Source organism: Python bivittatus, unplaced genomic scaffold (assembly GCF_059951505.1).
Source record: "Python bivittatus isolate LINGU-HERP-01145 unplaced genomic scaffold, Pbiv_v1 ctg000190_np1212, whole genome shotgun sequence".
In the NCBI taxonomy this organism is placed as follows: Eukaryota; Metazoa; Chordata; class Lepidosauria; order Squamata; family Pythonidae; genus Python; species Python bivittatus.
The window spans coordinates 11,484,427-11,511,166 of NW_028277042.1; the positions used below are offsets into that span (position 1 = coordinate 11,484,427).

At 41.6% G+C, this 26,740-nt stretch overlaps 2 protein-coding genes and 1 long non-coding RNA gene across 6 annotated transcripts; 1 reads left to right on the forward strand and 2 right to left on the reverse strand.

The window, feature by feature from the left end:
• Positions 1-5,024: 5,024 nt before the first annotated feature.
• Positions 5,025-14,371, forward strand: LOC103067772 (uncharacterized). Of its 3 annotated transcripts, XM_088136045.1 has the most exons (7): positions 5,025-5,225; positions 6,401-6,452; positions 7,043-7,233; positions 8,011-8,169; positions 8,364-8,474; positions 9,184-9,293; positions 14,256-14,371. In XM_088136045.1, coding segments are annotated over exons 1-7 (771 nt in total). In that variant the 5' UTR covers positions 5,025-5,078; the 3' UTR covers positions 14,257-14,371. The 3 variants fall into 3 exon arrangements, with proteins under 3 accessions (XP_087992171.1, XP_025021898.1, XP_025021897.1); XM_025166129.2 differs by lacking the exon at positions 14,256-14,371 and having other exon boundaries at positions 5,027-5,225; positions 9,184-9,297; XM_025166130.2 differs by lacking the exons at positions 6,401-6,452; positions 14,256-14,371 and having other exon boundaries at positions 5,026-5,127; positions 9,184-9,297.
• Positions 6,140-16,814, reverse strand: LOC103067997 (uncharacterized). Of its 2 annotated transcripts, none has more exons than XM_007427338.4 (6): positions 16,621-16,814; positions 14,744-14,795; positions 14,279-14,466; positions 13,587-13,745; positions 12,892-13,002; positions 6,140-11,702 (listed from the first exon to the last, which is right to left on the reverse strand). In XM_007427338.4, the coding sequence occupies exons 1-6, from the start codon at positions 16,762-16,764 to the stop codon at positions 11,589-11,591; spliced, it is 768 nt and encodes a 255-aa protein (XP_007427400.1). In that variant the 5' UTR covers positions 16,765-16,814; the 3' UTR covers positions 6,140-11,588. The 2 variants fall into 2 exon arrangements, with proteins under 2 accessions (XP_007427400.1, XP_025021899.1); XM_025166131.2 differs by lacking the exon at positions 16,621-16,814 and adding an exon at positions 16,304-16,604.
• Positions 16,815-20,664: 3,850 nt separating this feature from the next.
• LOC112540535 (uncharacterized) lies at positions 20,665-26,337 on the reverse strand. The gene is made up of 3 exons (XR_015795269.1): positions 26,139-26,337; positions 24,443-24,494; positions 20,665-20,751 (listed from the first exon to the last, which is right to left on the reverse strand). It is a non-coding gene; the product is annotated as an uncharacterized LOC112540535 (long non-coding RNA).
• Positions 26,338-26,740: the final 403 nt, after the last annotated feature.

The following is a 26,740-nucleotide window of genomic DNA, read 5'->3' on the forward strand; positions in this document are numbered from 1 at the left end:
GGGCAAAGCAAGGCTTGTTGAAACACAGAACATTCGGCCACCCTCTAAAAGGGACTAAAGGTAATGCTGGTCTCTGACACAGATCTTGTGATTTATTTTACAGGATAAGTGTTTGGTTTCCACACCTGTGTTTTGCACCACTTCAGGGTAAGTTCCAGATCCGGTTGATGTTATACCTCTGTTTTCAAGAGTGGAGCTTTTTATTAACTTACACTATTTATTTCAGGGCAAGTTCCAGATCTGGTTGATGTTATACCTCTGTTTTCAAGAGTGGAGCTTTTTATTAACTTACACTATTTATTTCAGGGCAAGTTCCAGATCTGGTTGATGTTATGCCTCTGTATTCAAGAGTGGAGCTGTTTGAAACTGCTGCCAAGCTGGTATTTTCCTTGAAACTGCTGTAGCTCTGGAGACATGGAGCTGATCCATTTTCCCTTGGCAGGAACTCTGGCCTCATCCTGCCTCCCAGTGTTGGTGCTGCAGCCAACCATGACGCTCTCCCTCCACCCCACAAAAAATATGTAGCAACTTGGAATGTTCACCTCCAGTATGCAATATTGAACCCAATCCAGAGGTCATCGCGACATGTAACTATGGTCCCAGCTCTTGCAAAAAGTGCCTGCTTACAAAATTGCCATATGCTAACATTTCCCTCTTCCACATCCTTGGAGCTTTTGAAGGCAATGGCAAAACGGTGACCAAGCAACTAGAAAGACCTGGGGGGAATTCGGTGGTTTTGTTTCCATCTTTTTACAACTCAGCTTCCCTTGCACTGCTTTCCCTTATATAAGCTTCCTAGATGTCTTGCATGCCACCAGAGAAAGGCACACAAATGCATGTTGTGAAAGGGAGAGAGCCTTCAGAAATGTATTGAGAAGGTCGTTCTCATTTAGCGACCACAATTGGGACTGGCAACTCAGTTGTTAAGCGAAGTGGTTGCTAAGTGAAACATCACAATTTTATGATCTTACTTCAGCTTCCCTTTGTTTTACAGACCTGCGAAGGTCATAAATATGAGGACAGGTTGCAAAGTTACTTTTTCATCACCATTGTCACTGCAAAGGGTCGCTAAGCGAGGACTACCTGGATTTCCATTTTGGGTATAGTGGGAAGAGGAGATTTTGTTACTCTATGAGCAAGAGTAAAGCAGGAAGCAGGCCATGGAATGAAAGATGTTTTTTGTACTCAGATGGGAATATCAGAACTGAACTGAAGTTTCTTCACAAACTTGAATGAATCTCTCAGGGCTTAAGTTAAAAAGTATGAGCTCTAGCATTAATCTGGGCAGGTCTGAGACTGAAAGACCCAGACTTCTGAGGTTTATTTGAACCCTCCCTCCCAGGAGTAGAATGCTATTTTTTTCTCTCATTGCATCATATGTAATCTTTTTCTCTATTTTTTTTTTCCAGTGAAGCTAGTGATTCATTAAACAGAAGTAACTTGAAAAACCCCAGATGTCGAAAGGAGGGTGAAAGATCAATCAGATTTCAATTATATTTTAATGGATTGAGCTTTGCTGCCTAGAATGAAAGGCATTGGTCCATCTGGCCCTTTCAAATAGTGAACAAGCTTTGCAGGTAGCTTCTTATGTGTGTGGGGTCTGACAGGAGTGTTGTGGTGGGAGTTAAAACAAATCAAGACGACAGCCAAGACTGCATGACTAAACCCCCATTCCTTGTTTATATATCTTGCATATACAATGCAGATAATGCAGGGGTGGGGCTTTAATCATGCAATTTTGGCACCCATCTTGACTGGTTTGGGCCCCTCTGCAGACCGCAGTCTGGAGCAGTTACGTCCTTTGCTTTCAACGGTCCTGAATTTGGGTGATGCTTTTAGCATTTTTCTTTTGCCAATGTGTAGTCCTGGGCACAGGTTCACTAGTGTCCCATCCCCTACCTGTGATAAGAACTTGCTTTCATTTTAATTTGTATGGTTAGTGGTGAAGTTTATTAAACCATTTCTCAAGTGGGGGATCAATATATGAAGGTCACTCAAGTGCAGAACATCTCGATACATGGTTGAAGACTGGACTTAAGCCATATATGGTGTGAGGCAGAGGTAACACCCTGAGATGGAAGACTTTTGGGGCTTGATGAATAGCTGACCGAGACCAGGACCCAAGATACTCAAGACCTCCACCCCACTTGGACCAATCTTGTGATGACAGAGTTGGCTGGCTGTGAACAAGTTTGGTCCTGCAGGTGTGGACTTGCAGCCTGGGAAAAGTATAAGAAATCTGGATCTGCAGATCTGAGCCAGAGATCATCTTAGCTTCCTGTCTGCTGCCTTGTCCTATACCTTGTAAATGACTACTCAGATGAGACCTGGAACTTTAACATTAATTTGGACTTTGTTGATCAAACACAGGAAATCCCACTGATTTCATTAGTGTTTGGAGTGTAATCCACTGATCATAAGTAAGACCTTCAACTGACTTTTGCATCTCGCTGGTGCTTTAGAGTTGTAATTGCTGCTTGCCCATAAAAATGGGAGCTAGTGGGCAGACTTCCTATATCAAGCCACTGGTATGAGAGAGGGAAAAAAGTGTGTTGGCAGCTGATAACAATTGTCTTAGTCGTTGCCTTGGCAACTCACTTTGCTAAAGCTTTAAATGTCAGATAAGGTTGTACTGTTTATCATTCTATGTCCTTTTCTATGAAGGCTCCAGCCTGGGACTGAGGACTAATACCTGTCTATAATTTACAAGCTGGGCTGGATATAGACAGTCAAATCCAGTGACTTTGGAAAGGCATAGTCTTGGGTCACAAGATGTTGAGTTGCCCTGTCTGTTTGGCCTTGTGGGATTTTAACCTTTTGGGAGAGGTGGTTTGAACTGCTGGGCTGCCTATTCCAGTAGCGGTAATCACAAGCACAACACAATAAATGCCACTCTGATGCCCATATTCACCAACTGTTGGAAAGTGAAGGCAGAAAAGGAAATGACATAATCTCATAGCAGTGATCATGACCACTAGCACTCTTTGCAAGGAGAAGGTCGAAAGAAGGACTACTAATCAGGTTAAAGAGCTAATCCTTGGCTGAATTTCCTAAAATGCTAGAACCCTTGGATTCATGGGATATTGTCCCTTGGCTTTACCATCTGTCTTGGTCAAAAATATGCATATTTGTGGGTGTTCTTAAATCATAGATGCAAATGGTGGCCCCTTACTTTTGAACATTGTCTTGGCCAAGCCATCTAGGCTGTGAGAGGGCAAGCCAACGTGCAACCTGGCCACCACCTCTTCCTAGGCATTGCCCAGATGTATTAAGCAATTTTCAGTAGTCAACAACACCAGCGGCAAACTCTTCAGGCTGGAAAAAGCACAACCAAGTATGTTCATTCACTGACCTAAGCCAGCTTGTAGCTGGAATTCAGCCTGATAAGGACAGGGAACATTTGGGGCTAATGCACTGGACAGTTGAGGAGTTCTGGGATTTGGCTGCAGGCTCAGACTCACAGTATACCTCCCACATTGGCCTTTGGAGGCTAAAGCATTTCCTCATGTCTGATGCATCAAAATGTTCAGGAAATAGCACTGCAAAGGCACCTAAGGCCAAGGTGGCTCCTGTAAAATATAATAAAGCAGAGCCATCAAAGCCTCCCCCAAGGCGAGGAGTGGGGGACACAGCTAAATAGGACAATCTCATTCAGAGACCGGTGAGAACCTGACCGATGAAAGGCTCTATGGAGTAGGTTTAGAAATGGTAAAGATTTCCACAGCTGATCTGCTGGGAGGGTCAGCCCACCCATAAATTGTATCATGCCCATTTCTACTCTCAGCAACATCGTGACAAAGTCTGTGATGGAGCAATCACTTTCTTGTCCTAGTTGCTCCAGTTCCTGACATGCCTCTGGGCCAATTATACATGAAAAGGAAATAACATGAATCATTTGCACTCTCCCCATCCCACCCCACCCAGTTATATGTCCCCCTATGTGCATTTGTCTGGCTGTGTGCAAAGAACCCCTCAGACTGGGTCCTATGAAGAAGAGTTGCTGAGCTATCAACCAGCTTTTCCCCTCAAATGACTTTTAGGGTGTCTGAAGCCTTGAATCAAGGGGAAAGGTGAAGCTTCTGAACCAGAAGAACAAGACTGCTGAATCAGAACACTGCTGAATCAGAACTAAATTAAATCAGCTCTCAAACACAGCCACATTCATGGGATCACTGACCTCTGGAGCTACTTTTGAGCTGGCCCAATGTAGGAAAATATCCCCTTAATTCCAGTTTCAGGCAGTTAAACCCAAACAGCTGAAGATAGCATTGAATCTGTGATCCTGAATCTGTGATCCCAAGATACCACAAAAATTTACAATCAAGCAAGCAAGTTCCTATGTTGGTTTATATACATTATGTCACTTTTTCCTGCATACCTTATTAGGAACAAAAAATGGTTGATTCAGGAAAGAACAGCTTTGTCCTTAACCACACATACCTATTTTTAGTGTGCTTCTTTCTCTGACAATTTGTATAAGCAGCAGTTTGGACAAAGAAAATGTGTTTCTAATTCCTGTATTGCCTGTACTCCTTATCATTTATTCCCTTCTCAATCAATACTTTTATTTTATGCAACTTGCCTGGTATTGTCATGGCTTCTAGCTTGTTTTACAATGTATCCTAAATATGGCTTTGATTATATCTGCATGTGTTTACTGATTTCACAGTCCAGCACCAGAGCCATCACGAGGGTGTCCTTAGGTTAAATAGTCCATTTGTCTACAGCTATCTAACTGAAAATGGCTGTTCAAGACTTTGGGCCAGTATTCTTTTTCTTGGCTCTGAAATTCCAAATAATTAACTTTCAAGTGTCAAAGGCTGAATTTTAATCATGCAAAGTTTGTGTGTGGTTAATCTCACTTTCTACACAGAACTTCATCCTTCTGATTAGAACATCCATTTGGCTCCTCTTACAGAAATCGTTAACCAAATTTCCACAGAAACAACTCAAGTGTAAGCAGCCCAGGCAAGGGGACAGATTAAATCGAAGGTAAGCACACCCCTTTCATGTTTAAACTCACAGCCTGTGTTTAAAGAAGCATTGTACAAAGTCCGGGGAGTACCAGGGAGCAAACTATGGCTTCACTGCTGGCTTTCAGTGTTCTGGTGACAGGCTCCAACCGAGGTATTGGGTTAGAATTGGTGCGACAGCTTGTAGAGATGCCTGAGCCTCCAAAACACATCTTTGCCACTTGTCGGAAACCTGATGGACCCCGAGGGAAGGTCTGTAGAAAGCCAAAATGCTCTTGCAATATATGTTTGTTGTGATCAGTGCTCCTGGAGAACATCTTCTCTTTAGCAGAAGTATGTTTATTAGAGCCAAGGTTCCCAGCATTAAGGCTTCTGTTGAAGTCCTTCAGTTTGCACAGAGCATCTTATTTGTGTGTTTATCTGAACATTGTTCAAGGTATGACCAATACAGGGTACGATACAAGTGGCATAATTTTCTGGGTGAGAGCTTTCATGTTCCTTCTATTCCAACATTTAGATATGGGTTCCTGTCCCAACAGTACCTTATATGCAGGGATCAGTTCATTTAAGAGACTCCCAAGTATTTTTTAGATCCTAAAACTGATCTAGTGAAAACTGGGTGTCTTAGTAGCTCAAGATGTTGGTTGATTGTTGGGGAGAGGATTAAAACATGGGAGAGATGTGGGGCATGTTTGGAATGCCTCATCTGAACAATAACAGAAGCCACCACTGGCTCAAGCCTGGTCATGGATAATCTACATTTTCAAAAAAATAATGCATTGATTGCAATATATTTTATATTTATATTTATAAAGGCAGGAGGGAACTAACTTGGTTTGAACACATTCCAGTATTAGCCAGTCTGTTCTGCTTTTAGAAAATTCAGTCTGCAAATGATTTGTCCCAGGAATAAGTGTTGGCAAAATGTTAAAACTGAAAATTATGCTATAGGATAATTCAGGTTATTGAAAAGCATTTTTTCATTTTTTAAAATAGTTTTTATGAAAGAAAGTTTTAAAAGAATAAAAACAATACGAATTTTGAAAGAAAAAAGTAAGGAGTAAATGAAAAAGAACTGCGAAGAAAGAAAAAGGGAAGGAAAAGGAAAAGGAAGGAAAAGTTATAAAGAAGCAGCTTCTGATCTTCTTAAAACAGTTACAAATACATTTCTATTTTACCCTCTCTCTCTAAGGTTATAACATAATTTCATTCTTTGCATAATCTACTCTTTCTAATCATCAAATCCATAAATCACCAGTTCATTTTTTTTCTTTCCCCGCAAAAAGTCCATAAGAGGTTTCCAGTCACTAATAAATGTAGCTATTGTCCTTTCTCTAATCAAGCAAGTCAATTTTGAAAAGCATCATTTTCTCCCCATCCATTCAATCTCTTATTTGTTTCTTAACTTCTTTCTGTGTTCAATCCAGGCTCTGGAAGAATTGGCCAACAAGCACACCAACATTCATGTGATTCAGCTAGGTACAAAATGCACTCTTTGCCTTTCTATCCCACCAGGACTCAATACTTTCATGAATTCCACAGATGTATTTATGGAAGAAAGCTTGGCGATGTAATTGAGGGCACACCTTTGAAGAGATAGCAGCTCCCCTTAAAAATGTAAAACTAGAATCAGGCATGTCCCTCTTCATTCATATTCCAGGTCCTGTCCATCAGCTTCATCTTCTGGGACCCAGGAGACATGCCTTCTCTGCTACAGTGCTTGCCTGCTGGAATGATATTCTCCAGAGATTCATGCAACTCCCACCCTTATGATGTTCCAGAAATTACTAAAAACCTGATTGTTCTCCCATAGTCATGAAATCGGATGGTTATAGAGCCCCTTTTAGTTAAGCTTAGTTTTGTTCTGCTGGTTAGCTAGGTTTTCTTTTATTTGTATTTGTATTGTATTATTTGATTTATTTGTAAGCCACCCAGAGTCTCCAAGGAGTTGGGTGGCCTCAAAATTGGAATAAATAAATAAATTGGCACATCCAAACTTATCTTCAACAGAAATCATCTTTCTGCTTAAATGCAATGCCTGTCTCATTGCCCTTCTTCCCTGCTTGTAGATGTGGTGGACCATTCCAGTGTGAAGGCCGCTGTGTCAGTAGTGGAATCCTATCTCGGTGGTAAGGGCCTGAATCTGATAATCAACAACGCAGCCCAAAATTCCAAGGGGTTTCTGCTGGAGGCTGTAGAGCAGCAAGATATGCTTTCAGTGTACAATACTAACGTAGTAGGACCCATTCTTGTGGTCAAGGTAAGAATATCTTTATCTTCTTCGTTAGAAATTAGCAGGAAAACGAAGCCTCTTATACAGGAAATATATTTACGCTTAGGATCTTGAGACAAGTAAATGTGATGTGCTATTCAGTAGAGAAGAAATGGAGTTTCAAGGAGCCACAGCATCAAACAAGAACAGGAAATAATTGGACAAGGATCACCATGTAGCTGAATAGTATTTAGTTACAGGGAAGACAGTTAAGAGAGCTGATGCCTTCCCATCACCAGTGAACCTTGAGAGAGGCTGCATGGTGATCAACATGTGCTAATGAGATATTATTAAATAATGGGATAGAGGTGGTCACAAGAGCGAGACAATCGCTGGGATCAGTGAGAATAAAACCGGGACTGGATGGAGCAAGAGAAAGAAAGACAGGTCTTGATGAAGACATGCAAAGCTCATAACTATCAGATTTCATTGTTTGTTTGTTTGTTTGTTTAAAGAACTTATATGGGCACCTATCTCATAGTGATCCCAGGCAGCTCACAACAACCAATAAAAGCAATAGAATACAAGCAGAACAACCCTACTCACCAGGTGGCAGATCAACCAAACTCATAGCCTCCTGACTCCCATCCTAGCCCACATTTGGAGGAAGACCCAGGTCTTCATGGCCTTCCAGAAGGCTAAAAGGGTAGGGCTCCTCAAATCTCAGAGGGAAGACTATTCCAAAGGGCTGGGCACCTTATTTCACTGAATTCTGCCATTTCACAATCCAAAGGTTTCTAGCCTGCTATTGCATATGCATTTTAGGAATTCCTGCCTCTGCTGAAGAAGGCTGCCAAGGAGACTGCAACAGAAGAACTGGGTTGCAGCAAAGCAGCTGTCATCAACATATCTTCATTAATCGGCTCCATTGGGCAGGGATTTGATGTTTCAGTTCCCCCAGTATATGCCTACCGTGCAAGCAAGGTAACTAAAATCCTGCTAGGGGAACATGAACCACCAGAATTTATCCAACTCACCTACCTGCTAGTTTTTAGTTCCTGTAGCCTTTGATTTGCAAACTGAAATTGATCTTTGGACCAAAGAATCAGAAGGTTAGCATCTGGCAGGAGAAAGAATTGGCAGAAATAACCTTGTTAAAGATTAGTTTTGTTTTATAGGCTGCTTTGAATATGGTCACTGCTTGCCTCACTCTGGAACTGAAAAAAGATGGAATTCTATGCACTTCGATCCATCCTGGCTGGGTGAAAACAGACATGGGAACGGAGCAGGTACAGTGAAAGCTGCAAGATGGGAACATCTTGTAGTTTTCAAAATGGAGGAAGAGAAATAATTATATTCCATGTAATTAGGATTTCTCATTACACCTTTCTTCACCTTATAAATTCTGGGATTATAGCTGAAGGGCAATAAGATTTTGCAAGTCAACAGGGCTGAGATGAAATAATCAACCGCACCCCTTTGAACTATAGGTGGAGGCTCAATTTGTAGATTGTTCACCTATGTAAAATGTTCCCACCCACAGAAACTTTGCATTTCCTGGAGAAATTTCAACTTTAATCCTTTCTGATATTACCTAAATTTTCTATCTTCAGGACTTTTCTTTGGAAAGATGTTGACCAAACAGACTGACCCTCGGGATTAGTATAGTTTGATACTGGAAAAGGAGTCAGTCTTCTAGAGGGATCCAGGTTTTTCAACATTTTATGTGTTTTATTGTTAAACATTTACTGCTTTAGACTAGTCCTTAGTGCTTTATATTTGTTTGTAATGATGTTTGATGAGGGTACAAATTGTATTTTTTTAAGCCACCTAGAGCCAGGTTCCTCTCTCTCTCTCTCTCTCTCTCTCTCTCTCTCATCAGTCAATCAATCAATCAATCAATCAATCAATCAATCACCTATCATCTATCTGGCCCTCCTCAAAATGCTGTCCTTTCTGGATGGTAAAACTCTGTTCCTTTCTTTTTTTGTCTCAAAGGCACCCTTGACAGTTCAGAACAGTGTGCAGGGTATTCTTAAAGTGTTGGCTAGTCTATCACACTCGTCTGCAGGAACCTTTCTGGACTGGGAAGGGAACTTTGTCTCCTGGTGAGTGTTCCATGGACCATGATCTAAAGGAGGCCCTCACAACCTGAAACTGCAATGGGTGGAGCCAGAATTTTGAATTTTAACACACTGAGAATATATTGTTTCAGTTTTATGTATTTTATTTTTGTATCTACCCATCTATGGATGGAAGGAACAGGTAATATACTGAACTACAGTGGTACCTCGGGTTGCGAACGCCTCTGTTAACAAATTTTTCGGGTTATGACCAGCTCCGGCCCCAAAAATTTACCTCGGGTTACGAACTGGATCCGCGGCCATTTTCCCTGCTGCCACGCGGTTGCGGCTTCCTGTGGGCGAGATTGCGGTAGCAAGGAGACATTCAGTGAGGCTTGTGGTGTGTTTTGTGGCATTTTGGAAGGTTTTTGGTGTGCTTGTCAGCATGGCAATTTCATTTCCGGAGGGTTATGCAGCGCAGGAAAAAACAACTGACTTTAGACAGGTTTTTCCCCAGAACTGAGCCTGGAGCTAAGAGGCAAAGAAGAGAAGAAACCCCTGAAGGAGATCTCCCCGATGTCCTTTTGGAGGGGGACTCTCCCTCCAAACAATAACTGCCTCCCCACCCCATTCTCCCTCTTCATACTGTGCTGTACTGTACTTTTTTTTCATGTTTTTGTGGTTTAAAAATAAAATGCATATGTTTCAGAACTGTTTAACCGTATTTACATTGAACCTTATGGGGGAAATTTGCCTCGGGTTGCCACCAATTCGAGATGCGATCAGAGTCACGGAACAGATTAAGTTCGTAACCCGAGGTACCACTGTACATCATAAAATATGCCATGTTAGACCAATGGCCCTGTGAAAGAGATTCAAAAAAGGGAGTGAAGACATTACTACTCCTTTAATTGCAGACTTTGGAAACTGAACCTTCTCCATCATATTTTCTAACATGTTTTTCAATTTATTCCCTCCCCACCTGACATCTGTACACAATAAATACTTCTTCGCACATCCGTGTTTTAATGTTTAAAATCTTTAAAATATGACTGACCTAACTGTTGGAGAGCAGATAACTTTATGAATCAGGAATCATTCATGGAGAGGGAAACATTGACTTAGGAGTGCAATTATTTAAACAAGTATTCTTGAGGCTGCTGCTTGCACAAAAGAAAATGAAGTTAAGCATAATCATCATAATCATAATAATAGTAGTAGTAGTAGTAGTAGTAGTAGTAGTAGTAGTTAGCTGCTGCAAGAAGATCACACAGACTGACTACAAACAACAGTGTGACAAAGTAGCAACAATGATGCATTGGAATATCTGCAAGAAATACCCTTTGCCTGCAAGCAAGAACTGGTGGGACCACAAAACAGACAAAGTACTAGAAAATGAAGAAGCTTAAAGGGCTCTGGGACTTTAGAATTCAAACAGACAAGCACCTGCCACAGAACACCCCAGACTTAACCATTGTTGATAAAGAAAGACAAAAAAGTCTGGATAGCAGACATGGCAATACCTGGAGACAGCAGAATAGATGAGAAAGAACTGGAGAAAATCACCAAATACAAAGACCTGCAAATAGAAGTAGAACGACTGTGGCAAAAGAAAGCAAAGATAGTACCAATAGTAACAGGTGCCTTGCGTGCAAACCCAAAACATCTGGAGCACCACTTGAAGACCATCGGCATTGACAAAATCACCATCAGTCAATTGCAAAAGGCAGCTTTACTTGGAACAGCTGACCTCCTGCGACGATACCTTCAACGCCATCAGACAACATCTGCCTATTCCAGGTCCTTGGGAAGGACTCGATAGGTGGATAAAAATGCCAAATCCAGTCTAAACATCTGGCTGACTGTGCCACCACCACCACCACCAATGATGATGATGATGATGAAGAAGATGATGATGATAATAATAATAATACAACAACTGGGTAAGAATCACAAAAAAGAACTAGAGAATACTTCAAGTTGCATGATTTCCAGCAGAAGTTATATTTACAGATAACAAACCACAACTAATTTACTATTTAAGTTGATTCCAGCAAAGGACTTTGTCTACAATACAGACAAGTTAAAAGTTGGGTGTCACTCCGTAGTGAAAGTTTCCATCTCAGTTTGCTTGCTTGTTTGTTTATTAAACATATTCCTATGCCATCGCTACCTGGCAGCTTGTAGTAAATGCAGTATAAAGCATGCACAATACTGTGAGAAAAATGAACACAGCACTAACAACACAACAGCGATACCATAATACATTGAAAAAAGATGGAAGGGGATAAGAATATCCAACTCCTCCTCCTGTTTCTTGGAGAAAAGGGCAGTCGCATCTCACCAAGGGAGTGTGTTCCCTTCCCAGTCAAGAAAGGCTCCATTTGAGGCTGCTGATAAATTGGCAAGCACATTGAGGATGCCTCGCACACTGTCCTGCACAGTCACAGGGGCCTATGAGAGAAAGAAAGGCAGGGTGTTTATCCTCAGGGAAAAAAGCTTGAACACTGTCCTCTCGTCCATTCATAAGAGGAGCCCTCTCTGGCTAAAATAACAGCAACAGAAGGGTGGCTGCTACAGGCACTGCATAGTATGTCAGGTAGCCCCACCATGAGAAGACTTGATGACAGGATAGGTTCCAGGTTTTTAAGGAATGAAGAGATTTAAAGCCCCTATTTTTGCATCTTGGCCGCCCCCTCTCCAGCATTCAGAAAAATACAACCCAAAAGCTGAACATTTCCATCCGACCCCTTCTGGCCAGAGGTGGCCCATGATGTAGGACTTGGAGGCTCAGCTCTGGGACCCCACTTAGCCGAGGCTCCAGAACACACTAGGCTGGGGTCCTCTGGTCTCAAATGGGGAAATGTAGCCCCATTGAGAGTTAACAATGGAAAATCTCTGGAATACGGGATCCCAAATAAACACAGCCACTCAGTCTTGTCAGGGTTGAGCCTGAGTCTGTTCGTGACCCACCCAGCTTTCTGACACTGGGCTAGAACTTGGACAGCATTGCTCGATATGTGGGAATGACCTTGGGAGGCAGGAGGGAGAGCCCCAGACTGGACAACGGCATGTAAAAGATGTCTCAGCCCACAGAAGGAGAGAAGGCCTAGGAAACCTTCACAAGGGACCCTCCCTAGTTTTCTGGAGAGTAAAAGGAAAGGAGGGAAGAAATACTTCCAGTTTTGCATGATTCTGTTAATGTAACCTCTATTAAAGGTAGAGGTAGTACTCCTGGCTGTGGTTCTTGTCTCGACTACCTTGCAGGGCTAAAACCTGGCCGGCCCAGAGTCAAGGTGTATACCGATGGCACCTTACCCCAAACTGATAGATGACCTCACATAACTTGTAGCTGTTAAACAGAAGGGGACCCCACAAATAAGGGGCCACAGTCACAATCTCTCCCCACCCATCAACATTGATTGAAACCAGCCATAGAAAAAGAAGAACCACCACAAAACGGTGCCACCTCTCCCAACCCCCAAAGCTGGTTCAAGAGGATATCACAGTCAACAGTATCAAAAGCTGCTGAGAGATCAAGGAGCACTGAAATGGATACACCACCCCTGCCTCAGCTCCAACCAGAGACTGTTGGGGTCTCTGTAGTAAACCCTGGCTCCCCCTCTTGCATCCTTTATAGTACCTGCTCCGTTCCCATGTCTGTTTTCACCCAGCCAGGGTGGATCAGAGTAGACAAGATCCCCTCCTCTTTTAGTTCCAAAGCGAAGCATGCAGTCACCATGTTCAAAGCAGCCTGCAAAGAAAACTGAACTTTTAACATCAGCCCCTCATCCTTTTCTTTCTTTTGAAACATCTCTTTCTCTGGTGCCCTGATCCAATCACCAGCTGCAGCTACCAAAGTATGGACATAATTTAAAGCCAGGAGAAGCAGTTTCATACCTTTCAGATATTCTGGACTATAACTCCCTAAACTCTGGAGGGCAGGGTTTATGTGAATTGTAATCCCAAAGACCTAGAGGTGCTTAAAAGGTCAAAGGATTAAAAGGTGCAGATGTGAAAGGCTTGAAGGAGAGAGGGACAAAGACTTAAACAACATAGGACCAGGGTGATCTGCAGTGGAATCAAAAAAGTCAAGGTGGTACTTATGCTAACAGAGCTCTGACCCTTTTTTACATGCATCACATGTGGAACACATTTTAAAAAAGGTTGGTCGTTGATTGCAAATACATGGGCACCATCTGTCTATTTTACTCTCACCCAGATGTTCCCAATAGGGGCCAAGATCTGATAGACGGGACACATAGGTATGTTCTGCTGTCCCACCAGGTAATTCTTCTGAAGGAAAAGAATGTCTTGACCCCTCCAAGGAAAACGTAACTTGCTTGCACGATAAGGGTACATCGGTCCCTTCATGACCTCAAAGCCCCGTCCGATGGAGGCCAACTTGGAGGTTAGATTGATGATGGCTGCCCTCTGGCAGCTCATCTCCTTTGTGGCTGACTCTTGAGCGGCTTTCTTCAGCAGGGGCAGAAATGCCTGAAATAAGGAATAATTCATGAAATGAGGGCATGATGGCCCAGGAACTGATGGGCTAGTATCAGGATCACTTTATCTCCTAGACATTTACCCATTGCTTCAGTTAATTAAAGCTACCTTTGCTTCTGATTTTCTTTGGTCTCAGCAGCCCCATTCTTTCTTATTAGTTTCTTTCGCATCTCCTTGGTCACACTTCCATGGTTCATCTCAAGTCCAGCTGGTATTTCCAGCAATCTTCACACATTTCTGTGCTCACTGAGCCTACGTCAGTTTTAATTCTGGAACCTGTACATGTTATATAGCACCTGTCCCTACATTAAGGCTGGGAATCAAGGGTCCACCAGACATCGCTAAATAACAATTCCAGCCACCCACATGGTCAGTGGTAATGAACATTGGGAGCTGTGGTCCAGCACCTCCTAGAGAGCCATAGGTTTTCCAGTGTTGGCTTAATCTACCATATGTTACAATATATAAGGCCAAATGTTCATACCCTTGTTTCTTTCCCAGAGAGAAGACAATGATTCTCTTACCTTAACCACTAGGATGGGCCCTACTACATTGGTGTTGAAAGCAGATAGCATCTCTTGTTGTTCCACAGTTTCCAGCGTGGCATAGGAGTTTACGCCAGCATTGTTGATCAGCAGATTTAGGCCTTTACCATGCAGAAGTGATCCAACCATTGACGCAGCTGCCTTCACACTGGATTGATCCTCCACCTCTTCCATGAAGATGTGAGAGAAAATGAGACCTTTATCAGAGAAGCCAAAAGCTGGTGTGGGGTCTAGAGGATGGTGGGTCACCATATGGGAAGGAACCAAATTTCAAGGAGCCCTAGCTACTGCCTACATGACATTTTGTACTGAGAGACAAACTTTTTAAAGCTAAAATACACATACGGCACTGTCAAATTGTCCACAGTCCATGTGGATTTCCCAATGGATTTTAAAAAGACTGAGACCAAATTGGAACGGAAAAGAAATGGAAAGCTCTCATACCTAGTTGAATGACATGAATGTTGGAATGCTTGCTAGCCAGATCATTCAGGGTCTGGAATTAAAGAGAATAAGTCAGGACAAGAGAAGGGGATCAAAGAAATGATGGAAAACATTTGTTTTCGATACTTGGGTCCTATGGAACTTTTTCCCAAGCAATTCCAATTGCTCTTTGATCGTTTTTACTTCACCAGGACTGTATTTCCTTTTTTTAAAAAAATAATTTTTATTAAAGAAGTTTTCAGCAGAATAAAAACTATGCAAATTTTGAATTGGAGATAAGAAGAATAGGGGAAAGTAATAAGAAAGTGAAAAAGAAATAAAGAAAAAGAAATAGAAAAGAAAGAAAAAGGAAAAAGTAGAAAAGAAGTGGCTTCTGATCTTATTAATTTATATTTTACCCTCTCTCTAAGGTTACATCATAATTTCCTTCTTTCCATAATCTACCCTTTCTAATCATCAAATCCATAAATCAGTGGTTCATTTTTTTTCTTTTTTCATCAAAAAGTCCATAAGGGGTTTCCAGTCCCTAATTAATGTTGTACGTGAAACCAGGACTGTATTTCTGAAAGCAGTTCATTCTCAATGCCTACTAGTTGTGCAAAAACAATTTAATCAAGGTTTTCTCTTTCTCTTCCTATTCTATATTTCATGCCAATAAATGTGTGCTGATGTGATTTTAAAACGTGTCAACGCAGGCAGGTGTTTAAGGGTGGCGAAACTTCTCACTTTGTTTTTTTTTTATAACAATTTTTTATTAGAGTTTAATATCTTAACTTATCTTAAAACACCAAGATAAAATCTAATACAAACTAAGAAAAATATAAAAAAATAAAAAATAAAAAGTGCAGAGAAAAAGAAAAAAAGATACATAAAGAAATGACTTCCCCTTCACCAAGACAAGTACAATTTCAATAACTTATCACCTTCTGTGACATTTCAACAAAAGATCTCTTCTTCCCATATCTCATTCCTTGTCTATAAACAAATTATAAACCCTCCTCATTCAGTCCTAATCAGCAAAAGTCCATTAAGAGTTACCAGAAATAACAACATATGTATTTTAACCCTAATCAGATAAATCAGTTTCATACTCCTTTCCTTTCGACACAGTAACTTATCACTTTCTCTGATAATAAAACGAATCTTCTCAATTTGTTTTCAGGATCATGTCCCCCTTCAGGGTAGCCTATGGCTGGGAGCCGTATGGGATTCCTTGTTTTTTCTGACCCCAGAGTGCCCTGAGATCATCTTTTCTCATGCTTTCCCATCATTTCAAGATGGGGAACACAGCAGAAGGCACCGCTTCAGTACCACATGAGCAAGTTTTTCTCTCCCCAAGCACTGGATTTGACTTCATCTCCTGTGCATCATTGCCTTGTCCTGAGTGACCCTTGACCCCCCCACCCCATCCCACTTCTGAGCCACCAAAAGGTTACGTACCCTGATTTACAGCTGTCATTTAGCTTACTGTTTTGCTCTTTCAATCTCCTCTGGCAGATGATGACATCTGTTCCACAGTAGATGCCAGCAAGAAGGATTTTCCCAAACGTGTTGACTTACCTGTAGAGTTCCCTCTTTAGGGAGGCCCATCCAAATGTTATGTTTTCAGAACTAGGTGGATGCCTTAGATGCCCCTGGGCACCTAAGACATTTTCTTTTTCTCTGTTATCTGACTTCTCTGGAGTGAGCACTTATCTCTGGAGGTTCCGCTCTCTTCTGTAGCTTTCCTCCTGCAGCAACACTAAGATAACTGCAGGAGCGAGAGAAGCCACCTGTGTCACCCACACCAAGAACTTAAAGGGAACCTGCTTTGATGGCTACGGAGTTCCTTCTCCCAGATACTCCCTGCTCTTCAATCACAAGGACTTTCTACAAACCTTCCCTTTGGGTCCAGCAGGGGCCCGGCAAGTTGCAAAGATATGCTCTGGAGGATCAGCCATCTCCACCAGCTGTTGAATCAGTTCCAGTCCAATTCCCCGATTGGAACCTGTCACTAGTATACTGCAAGCTAAAGGAGCCATCTTTGCACTGTACTCTTACTTTTTGTACTGGCTGGACTTTGTTCCATGATTTGGTAAATATAGCGTTAGGACTCAGGAAAGAGGTGTGTCTCCTTCTGACACAATCTCTTCATTTGCCCTGGGGCTATGGCACCTGTTCCTTTCCCTGGGAAGAGCAGATCTTGATGCATTGTTTCTGTGACATATCGTTGGATGGGTCTCTCAAGAGCACAGCGGGAAGAACAACTAGGGAAAATAGGCCCTCCGTGTTTTTGGCCAGTCCTTGACACTTGCATTTAAGGTGTCAAAGACTGTAGGCTAGGGAAAAGCATCTCCAAGGGTCAACTGAGATGTGAAGGCACTTGTGCTTCCTCCTGCCCACTACCCACCCAATTTGACATACTTTATGATGCTTCTAAACCTGCCACCTTAGATATGGATCCAAAAACTACTGTAAAACTAAATCAGGAAGAAGTGGCTTTAGGCATCAAAATGTTGGTCTCACTCCCAGCTTCCCAGGCAATGTGAAACTTTGCAGTAATTGGGTTCTTTTCCCTTGTTTGCTGCTGGAAAGGGAAGGGAGAGGGGGAAGGGTGGAGGAATGTCCCTTCCCCACCATTTATCTATGTCCTCTTACTAGGATGGCTGGGACTTGCTGAGATGCACAGACATAAATGTTATACTGCTTCTATGTAGAACATCAGTGCCATTTCAGTTGCTCCTTCCAGCAGAAACCTGGAAGATCAGGAGTGCTAGCAAGGAACCAGAAGGAAACAACCACCCCTACTTTTCCTGCTGTCCTTCTGTTTACCTTTGCTTCCACTTCAAAGCTGTTTGTTTTGCCAATCCTGCTTTGCTTGACTTTGACCCAATCCATATTCCTGTACAGGCTGCATTTGGGGAGATTTTCTACAGCAGAGCATATATCCCTCCCTATTTAAGTCAAGAACAAAAGGCAGGGAGTGGGGGAGAGAAATCACTTTCTGTTTTTAAAGAGAGAGCTGTTGATTCCTCTATGAATTAAAAATGAAGGAGGGAGTGGGTATTGGGGCAGGTGGCACTGGGAGGTCAGAGAAGCTTGTGACCATATCAGGAGAAAGCACAGTGAAGGAACTAGAAAGGGTTGAAAAAGAGAGAGAGAGAGAGAGAGAGAGAAGAAAAAAAGGCAGAGAGAAGGACTGGAGTGGAGAGCAAGTGAGAATCGCAGTGGCAGATGAGTGAGGAAAGTTGGATCTTGGAGTCAAGGGGTGTCACAGGCCATATCCAACATCCACGTGGCCCAAAGGCTGTCCTTTTTGCATTCTGGTTTTCTCTGGTGCTTAGTTCCCATTGCACATTCCTGCAGCAAAAGAAAGGTGAGGAAGGGACTGAGCGTTCTGCCCCGCTATTTCTCATCCTATGGTTAAATTGTCAAGGACAGAAGTCCATTTCCTGCCCACTGTAGAAAGCCTCTGTCTAACTGTTTGTGCCATGGATCCCAACAGCTTGGAAAAGAAAACCAAGAGAGGAATGAACCAGTCTTTGCCCTCCACAAATAAACAGCAACAGCATCCAGGGCAAGTGGGTACGCGCGCGGGAGAGAACCTTCCTATACATGGCACTTGGGACGAAAAGGTTGTGGCAAGATTTTCTGTGACCATGGTGCGTTTATTGATGACAAAGGCAGTGAAGCCGTCACGTTGCGTTTAGGAGCAGGAGAAACCAGAGGGAAGTTCTCTTCTTCCAGTTCACAAAGGTCTGGCACTTCTCCCCAGCAAGAAGGTCAAAGATGCTTGTTGTGTTCACCAGGCCACTTCGTTCCCCTCCCAGTCCAGAAAGGCGCCAGACGATGATGACTTTAAATTAGCAATGACTTTCAGCATACCCTCGACGCTGTTCTGCACCATCAGAGGGGCCTGCAGGGGAAGAAGAGGCTGGATTATGGTCCCGCAAGTGCAGAGCTCTAAGTTCTGAATGGGCTCGTTCTAAAGACAGGCCTTGAGTCTGCAATCTGGGCACACACACACAGCACATTAGCAAAACAGACCGGCCCAAAATATAGCAAGGCTGGAGTACCATATTTCAAAGTCAGCAAAGAACACACAGGATCTTCTGAAGAGCAGCTCCATCAAAGAGCAGCTCTGGAACCTCAAAGGGATCCTCTGGCAGTCTTTCCTTTCTGAGAAATGTTTTTAAAAGGTGGCCCTCATTTATACACTATCCATCACACTAGTGAGAGCATCTGGTCAGTCTTGGCTGCTTTTGAAAAAGCTATATACCTGGTTAGTGTATGGACTACAGACTAGACTGGACATTTTAAAAAAAATCTCAGAAGGCAATAGCAAAATATTTGCATACCATGGCCGATAGAATAATACAGATCTGCCTATCTAATCACCAGGAGTCAAACTCAACTTGAAGGAGATGTCAGCTAACACAAGATCATCCACCAGGAGTCCATGATTCCATCCAGTCAGCCACAGAAAATTCATTTTCCTGTCAATCATAGGATCAATGGCAAAGGGAGAGGTGCAGACAACTCTAGGATAGACTCGTGACCAAGTTCCACCATCTCCATGCCTATCTCTACAATTTGAACTTCCTCATATTAGGAATTCTCACCAATGGAAGGCAAAAGGGTAAACTTGAGTCTAGACTGCCACAACTCTAGAGTGGGCAAAGAGAAAGAGAGACGCCTTCACTGTAACACCTGGGTGGAAAATGAAGGGGTAGATTGCTGTAGGTTGTCCTCCCCCTATAGTCCACCCATCTTCCCTCCCCATTTCTTATATTCTTTTTCTTTCTGGTGGCTTTCTTCACAGAAGAGTTCTTCATGGCTCATACAGCCATGAGTCACTAAATTAACATTATGTGCTTGTTGACCTGACACGCTGAAGTGTAAAGCTCATTGGCTGGGGTCCTGTTACATACTAGGTTCAAGTATGGTTGGTTTACAGACAGTCCTCACTTAAAGACCACAATAGGGACCAGAAAACTGGTTGTTAAGCAAAGCAGTTGTTAAGCAAATTGGACCCAATTTTACAAACTTTTTTGCGGCGATCATTAAGCGAATCGCTGTAGTCATTAAGTGAATCACACAGTCATTAAGCGAATCATGCAGTTCCCCGTTGATTTTGCTTGCCGGAAGGTTGCAAATGGCAGTCACGTGACCCCAGGACACTGCAACTGTCGTAAGTGTGAGCTGATTGCCAAACACCCAGATCGCAATCACATGACTGCGGGGATGCTGGGGCAATCATAACTTCAGGCACCACAACTGGTCACTTTTTTAGCACTGTTGTAACTTCAAATAGTCACTAAACAAATGGCTGTTAAGTGAGGACTACCTGTAATGGGTCGTGGGAGTATTGTCAATGGGTTCAGATTCATAGCTTTAGGAAACCTCCATCGGAAATAACCCTAACTATGAGATTGATTCTTCACGGTGCATTCCTTCCGTTGTGCTTGCATTACTTGAAGTGGAATCAGTTATCACTTTATCAGATTTTTTTGAGAATATACATATTCCCTGCCCCGTTATAGTACCTCTTCTGATCCCACGTCTGTTTTCACCCATCCAGGATGGATCAAAGCACATAAAATTCCATCTTTTTTCAGTTCCACTGCAAGGCAGGCCATGATCATGTTCAGAGCTGCCTACAAAAGAAAGCCATTTTTTAACAAGTCTTTCCCCTGCGGGGCACACAACTTCTGAACCTTTGGTCCCAGGGCCAGTTTCAAGTGGCAGAGACTTTACATTGATCGAAGGCTACTGGAAGCAGAGATTGGCAGGCAGGATGGCTGGAGATGTTCTGGACTGTCCCATTGGTTACGCTCAGAATAACAGAATTTCTGAGTTACCTTGCTTGCGCGGTATGCATACAATGGAGGAACTGGGGTTATTGTGGTAGTAAAACCCTGTCCGATGGAGCCAATGAACGAAGAGATGTTGATGACAACTGCTTTGTTGCCTCCCAAGTCTTTGCTTGCAGTCTCCTTGGCAGCCTTTTTCAGCAGAGGCAAGAATTCCTAAAATGCATATGAGACAGCAGACCAGAATGTAAATTTTCTGTTCTTCCTGGGCCCCATCCAGATCTATTCTCACTGGCTTCTTTTATTACCCCAGTGATGCCTTTCTCTTGGTGCCACCTCTGATCCCATTGGCTGATGGTTAACCTTACTGGCATGTTTAGTAGCTGCTGATTACTCCGTATCAGTGATAAGAGATAAAACTCTATTTCTTTTCGTGGTTGATTGCCTCCCATTGCCTTCACTCCTAACTAAATACTATTCAGTCCTTCTGTCCCAAGGTGACCTTGCCAATAACTTGGCCCTCTCCACTTCTTAATTCCACAGAACACTACCCCTAACCCTAACTCTACACATCATGTCTGCAGAGAACTTTCTCCCATACGCATTGCTGTAAGGAAACAATTCCAAAGAAATTTAAATGTTCTGTATATGAGCCTAAACTTTCTTATCTACTGATCATCAAACAGAGAGAAGATAAGGATACTCTTTGTTGTTCTTGTTATGGTCCAAGTGAATCCTGATTCCTGATGATTAGAAGGGCAAGTCCCTGCAATTTTCTGGGTAATATTTTCAGAAATGGTTTGCCCAGAGTCGCACAGCCAGCTTCCATGCCTAAGGCTGGATTAGACCTCATGGTCTCTTAGCTTCTAATCCAGCACCCTAACCCCTAAACTACACCTACTTTGACAATAAGGAGGGGTCCCACTGTATTGGTGTTGTAGGTCAAAAGCATATCTTGCTGATCCACATCTTCCAGAAATGGGGTTTGGGAATTTCTGCCTGCATTGTTGATTAGCAGATTCAGCCCCTGACCCTTCAGATGGGATTCCACTACTGACACGGCTGCCTTCACACTGGAATGGTCTGTCACATCTACCATGCACAGAAGAAAGCAAATAGGATAGATATGAATAGGACAATCTGGTTCCTAGTTTGATGGGTGCAGGCAAACTGTAATGATATGTGGAAATGACCTTAGGAGACAGGAGGAACAGCCGCAGCCTAGTCAATGGTGTGATATACAAAATCTGAGTCCGAAGGAGGAGGGGTGGCGAAAGCGTCTCAGAAGGGACCCTCCCTAGTTTTCAGGAGAGTAAAAGTGAGGGATGGGAGAGGTACTTTCAAACTTGGAAGACTGATGTTAGCCTTGTGAGGTGGTCCAGACAAGAAGAACAACCAGGAGTACTAGCTCTATCTATACGGTAAGGTTACATTAACAGAATCTTGCAAGTCTGAAAGTACCCCCTCCTCCCTTTGGACTCAAATTCCCTCCTCCTTCGGACTCAAATTTTGTTTATCACACTGTTGTTAGTCTGCAGCTCTTCCTCCTAAGGTCATTCCCACATACCATTACGCAAATAAGCAATACTATTCTTTACACACAGTCTCCCTGATAGTTCTGACTAGATTTGGTACTTTTGACAATCAGATCCTTCCAAATGATCTAGAATAGCTATAGATAAAGATATATGTACTATTCCTAGTAATGTGTTTTTTGTAGCTGGTATTTTGAGATTTCGATTGTATCAAGTACTTTTCCGTATCTTTTGATATTGAGGGCACCATCTACTCTTGGCACCACCAAACTTTCTTTTTCCACATTTGCTCGACATTATTATTATTGTTATTATTTACTATTATTATTCACATGCCTTTACATCCCTAGCTTCTATTTTCCATTTTGAAAATGCTCCTTATATTTATTAAAACAACACACATAGAACTCTCAAATTTTATTTACTTTACCAAGTTTCCCCAAAGTAAAGAAAAAAATAGTTATCTAGAGAAAGAACTGTAATTTCTGAGAAAACAGACAGATTACAAATACTGCAGATGTTATGCCAGTGTTTTCATTATTTTATTATGGAACCACAAAAAATGTTTAAGTTATTTAAGTGGAATTAACATAGATATTCCTCTTGGAATATATACCCAAGTAATACTCATTTTCACATTTATTCTTCCCATATACTCATAGGTATTTTCAACCATGTAATAATGTCTTCACTAATCTTTCTGTGTAATCTGACCTGAAATACTCAAGTGTAACAAAAGGGACACATTTCCAGGCATAACCATCTCCCAAATATGTAACCGAACCTGAGGAAAAGACACCACTCATTTTTTTCACATTTCCTAAGAAATCTAACTGACTACTGTGAAAATTTAAGATAATGCTGTCATTTTTAATAGTTTTTTTTTAAATTAACTAAATGCAGAAACCAAAGAAAAGGAGTACACAAAATTATAGGTTGGGAAAAAAAAAGAAACTAAAACATAAAGACGTATATTTACAGGCATACATATATCAATACATTGATGCCATGATTCATTACAGTCATCCATAGCTGATCTTTATTCATCAGTTCTGCAAATCAGTGAATAGTTGAAGCCCTGTGGTGGTTACATAAGCTAGTGCTATCACTGAACATTAAGTACTATTTGTATGTTGGATTTTAACCCTATATTTCAGCATTGTCGAAACTTGCTTAGAGCCTTTGGGAATTTGGCAGCATAGAAGCCTTTCTAAGTACATAAGTAAATTAATAAATCAAATACTTGATTTATTCCAATTTATTGAATACCCATATGTACCATATTGCTGTATAACTACCACACATTTCAGTAAAGCGCTTTTTATCACTGTTTAAAGGGCCCATAATATTGTCTGAATATATAATGTGTATTCTGTTCCTACCACCTGGGTACCATGAATGTCACAAGATTCTCTAATAATAGAAGCCAATGAGTTTAATACCAAATTAAATTTAGGAACAGGTAAGGGACATCCTTCATGAGTCGCATGGTACTTCAAAGAGCATGGGGGGAAACAGTCCCATTACTAATGACTCAAGCAGAAGTGGAATAATAAATTTTAAGCTAAGAAATAAAGTTTGATGGGCATCCATTGTTTTTATAACTTGTTCCAAAAATTTAATTCGTATCATATCATGGACCTTTTTTGCATCCAGCGAGTCCACTCCCACCATTTAGTAAGAAGACTATATTGCTAAAATATCTCTGAATAACCTCATATTATCCTTTTGCAAAGAAAGATTGAACAGGATGAATTATCTGCAACCTTCAAGATAGCTGTTGAAATCTTAGCAGCTTTGTTTCATAAAGGTGTCAGGTGGTTGCTTGCAAAATGTGTAAGGTTCTTTCTCATTTTCAAAGCAACCATTATATAAATCTCATAAAATGGTAACAGGATAGCCCCATTCCCAGAGGTCTGTCTCTATATCTCTAACAATATGCAGGTCAAGTTCTCATCTACTTTTTGTACTATGGAAGCCCATCAGAACCAAGAGCCTTCATAAAGTCAACTATCATGACCTCTGTCCTACAAGGTTATATGCGACTAAACTCTAAACATGACCAATCTTAGGAAGATTTATTCCATTTAAAAACTATTCACCTGCTCAACTGATATCACCACATTTGTACTAAAGAAACAAGTATACAAATCCAAAAACTGAGAATTAATTGCACTTGAATTTTTATATATTGTCCCCATGGAATCTATGGTTATAGATATGATATTATGTTGTTTCAATCATTGCAGTCCGAAAGCTAACCGTTTGCCTGTTTTTTCTGAAATGTTAAGCTATAAGAAATGTGTTAAAATATCACAAAACTTTTTGTGGTTTTCACTGCAATAATTATCCGGACAGTAAAGATCTCATACCTAACTGAACCACGTGAACGTTGGGGTGTTTAGTAGCCAAATCCTGCAAAGCCTGCAATTGAGAAAGAAAATGTTAAGAAGAACAGGTTGAACGGGTAAGAGAAAAAAAAAGTGTTTTCCACAATCTCAATCCCTTTATAGCAGAATATCCCAATAGATTATTTTATCAGCAGTTATTACCAGTTTAGGACTGTATTTTTCATAACTAGAACGAGCTGGTTATATACACTTTTTTGTTTGTATTATCATGGCTGTATTGTTAAATTCAAATTTATTTGTATTATCATGGTGTGTGTTAAATTCATTTTGAAAAAAAAATCCAGTTTATTACTGGATGATGTTTAAATTAATTTTAAAGGAAGTTTAAATCTAGTTTAGTTCCCCACCTCCATCCTTTTTCACTGATTAAAGATATGCTTGAATGTATATCAAAGGACCATTTAAAACCTTCCATCTATAGGCACATGATCAATGGCCAGATGTCCTCTCTCACTTCTCCTCCCAGGCAGGAATGGGTGTTAGAACAATCCAGAACAATATTAACTGGTATGCTTGTCTGTAAACTGGAATTGGAAGGACTTGTGGAGAAGAATACTAGTGGTCTAGAACTCCACTGATACTTCCCTGTTGGGAGCTGGTGCACTCCATGCCGTTGGAGCATGGAACTTACAACCTGAACATCAGAACAGAGAGAATGCAGGACCATGCTCAGGTTATGCTACTTCTGAAGCTTCAAACCAGCAATCACTCCTTAGGCATAGAAATCCGATACTCTGGGACAGTTTGAATTTGCAAAAACTTAGACATCCACCCCCCCAGAAGCCCTTTGGTGCTGCCAATCATTTGAAAAGGGTTCCCTCAGGGCTCCAACAGGCCTCAGAAATGTGTTCTGGAGGAGCAATCATCTTTGTAATTCTTTAGTTAGAACCAGTCACCAGAAAGAAACTAATAATAAACTCCAATAAACTCTTTTGCTCACTCTTCTAATGACTGGACTTTACACAATGACTAAGTAAATATAAACTGGGAGGTTCAAGGAAAGGGTGTTCTTACTTTTTATGTTATGCTTGGGGCTCTGACATCTGAGTCTCCACCACAGAAAGACAGCTTCATTATCTACTTTTGTAAAGGGTTCCTGCCTCAGACTGGTAAAGTGAGGTTAGTTAGAAGCCAAACTGTGGCTTAGTATGTTGCGTGAATCAGCCCACAGGAGAGTCGGTCCTGGAATTCCAGGTGGGTCAGATCATCCAGTTTAAGTTCTGTGACTGCGCCTTTAGCTGCTCTTTCTAGAAGCCAGTTTTGGGCTTTGGCTTGGCCAAAAGGGGATACAGAGGGGCAAGTAAATTCCAGTGTGCATTCTAGTCCCTTGGAAAGTTTGAAAAGTCCAAAACTTCGAGGCAGTTCTATTATCAGGGTACTGCTGATCCAGAAAACTCACCTGGTTTACACCTCATGATAAACCATACTACGATGTTATACAGGTCTTAGTGTGAGATGTGAAACCACTCAGTATGTCTTAGCATGAGATCTGAACCCCAAGCCACATTGTATCATTCAAGAGACTGTGATTCAAAGCATCCTGGCTTGATATTTGGGTCAACTGTGCTTCATTGATGCCAACTGCAAAAGTCCACACCAGTATATTACCCCAACTCTTACCTTAATGATGTTTAATTAGTGTTGGCCTTCTACATACCTTTGCTTCAGATCCAGTCAGGTTTCTACAAGTTGCAAAAATATGGTTTGGAGGATGGTTCATTTTCACAAACTCTTTCACCAGACCGAGTCCAATTCCCCGGTTGCTGCCTGTCACCATGACGTTCTGAGCTATTTAAGTCATCCTGGCCCTTGACTTTTGCTCTTCAACACTGTTCACCTTTTTGCAGGTTGTGACATCTGCATCTCCAAATGAGAAGAGGTTACTAATATTATGCTAGACCAAAGAGGAGTCTTGTGGGAGTATAAGTACAGTATGTGTAGAAGAACATTAATTCTGTCATCCATACAGCTCTATATCCTATGCTTTGCATCTATAGGCTTCATTCTTGCGTGTACAAGGGTGTGTGTGCTGTTCCTCTCCAATGAATGTTAGAAAGCTAGACCAGGCCATGTCTAGGATAAGTTAAAGCTAAACCCAGGACTTATATGTGTCCTTATATATATACATATAATATTTCTACCATTTCTCACTGCTTGGGCCATGTAGTGAATGTGGATTAGGGATTTTCTGCAGTGTCACGAACACTAAGATTGGCTTTGCTATTCCTCAGCCAATAGGAACTATCTTCCAGATATTTT

What these genes read in the sequence shown, in the direction of transcription:
- LOC103067772 (XM_025166129.2), top strand. Translation starts at nt 5,079, where the DNA reads ATGGCTTCACTGCTGGCTTTCAGTGTTCTGGTGACAGGCTCCAACCGA. An exon ending in GACCCATTCTTGTGGTCAAG is followed by an intron (nt 7,234 to 8,010) that starts GTAAGAATATCT and finishes TATGCATTTTAG; the next exon opens with GAATTCCTGCCTCTGCTGAA. An exon ending in CAGACATGGGAACGGAGCAG is followed by an intron (nt 8,475 to 9,183) that starts GTACAGTGAAAG and finishes TTTGTCTCAAAG; the next exon opens with GCACCCTTGACAGTTCAGAA.
- LOC103067997 (XM_007427338.4), bottom strand. Translation starts at nt 16,764, where the DNA reads ATGGCTCCTTTAGCTTGCAGTATACTAGTGACAGGTTCCAATCGGGGA. An exon ending in GGCCCATCCTAGTGGTTAAG is followed by an intron (nt 13,746 to 14,278) that starts GTAAGAGAATCA and finishes TCCTTATTTCAG; the next exon opens with GCATTTCTGCCCCTGCTGAA. An exon ending in ACCCTTATCGTGCAAGCAAG is followed by an intron (nt 13,003 to 13,586) that starts TTACGTTTTCCT and finishes TTTTCTTTGCAG; the next exon opens with GCTGCTTTGAACATGGTGAC.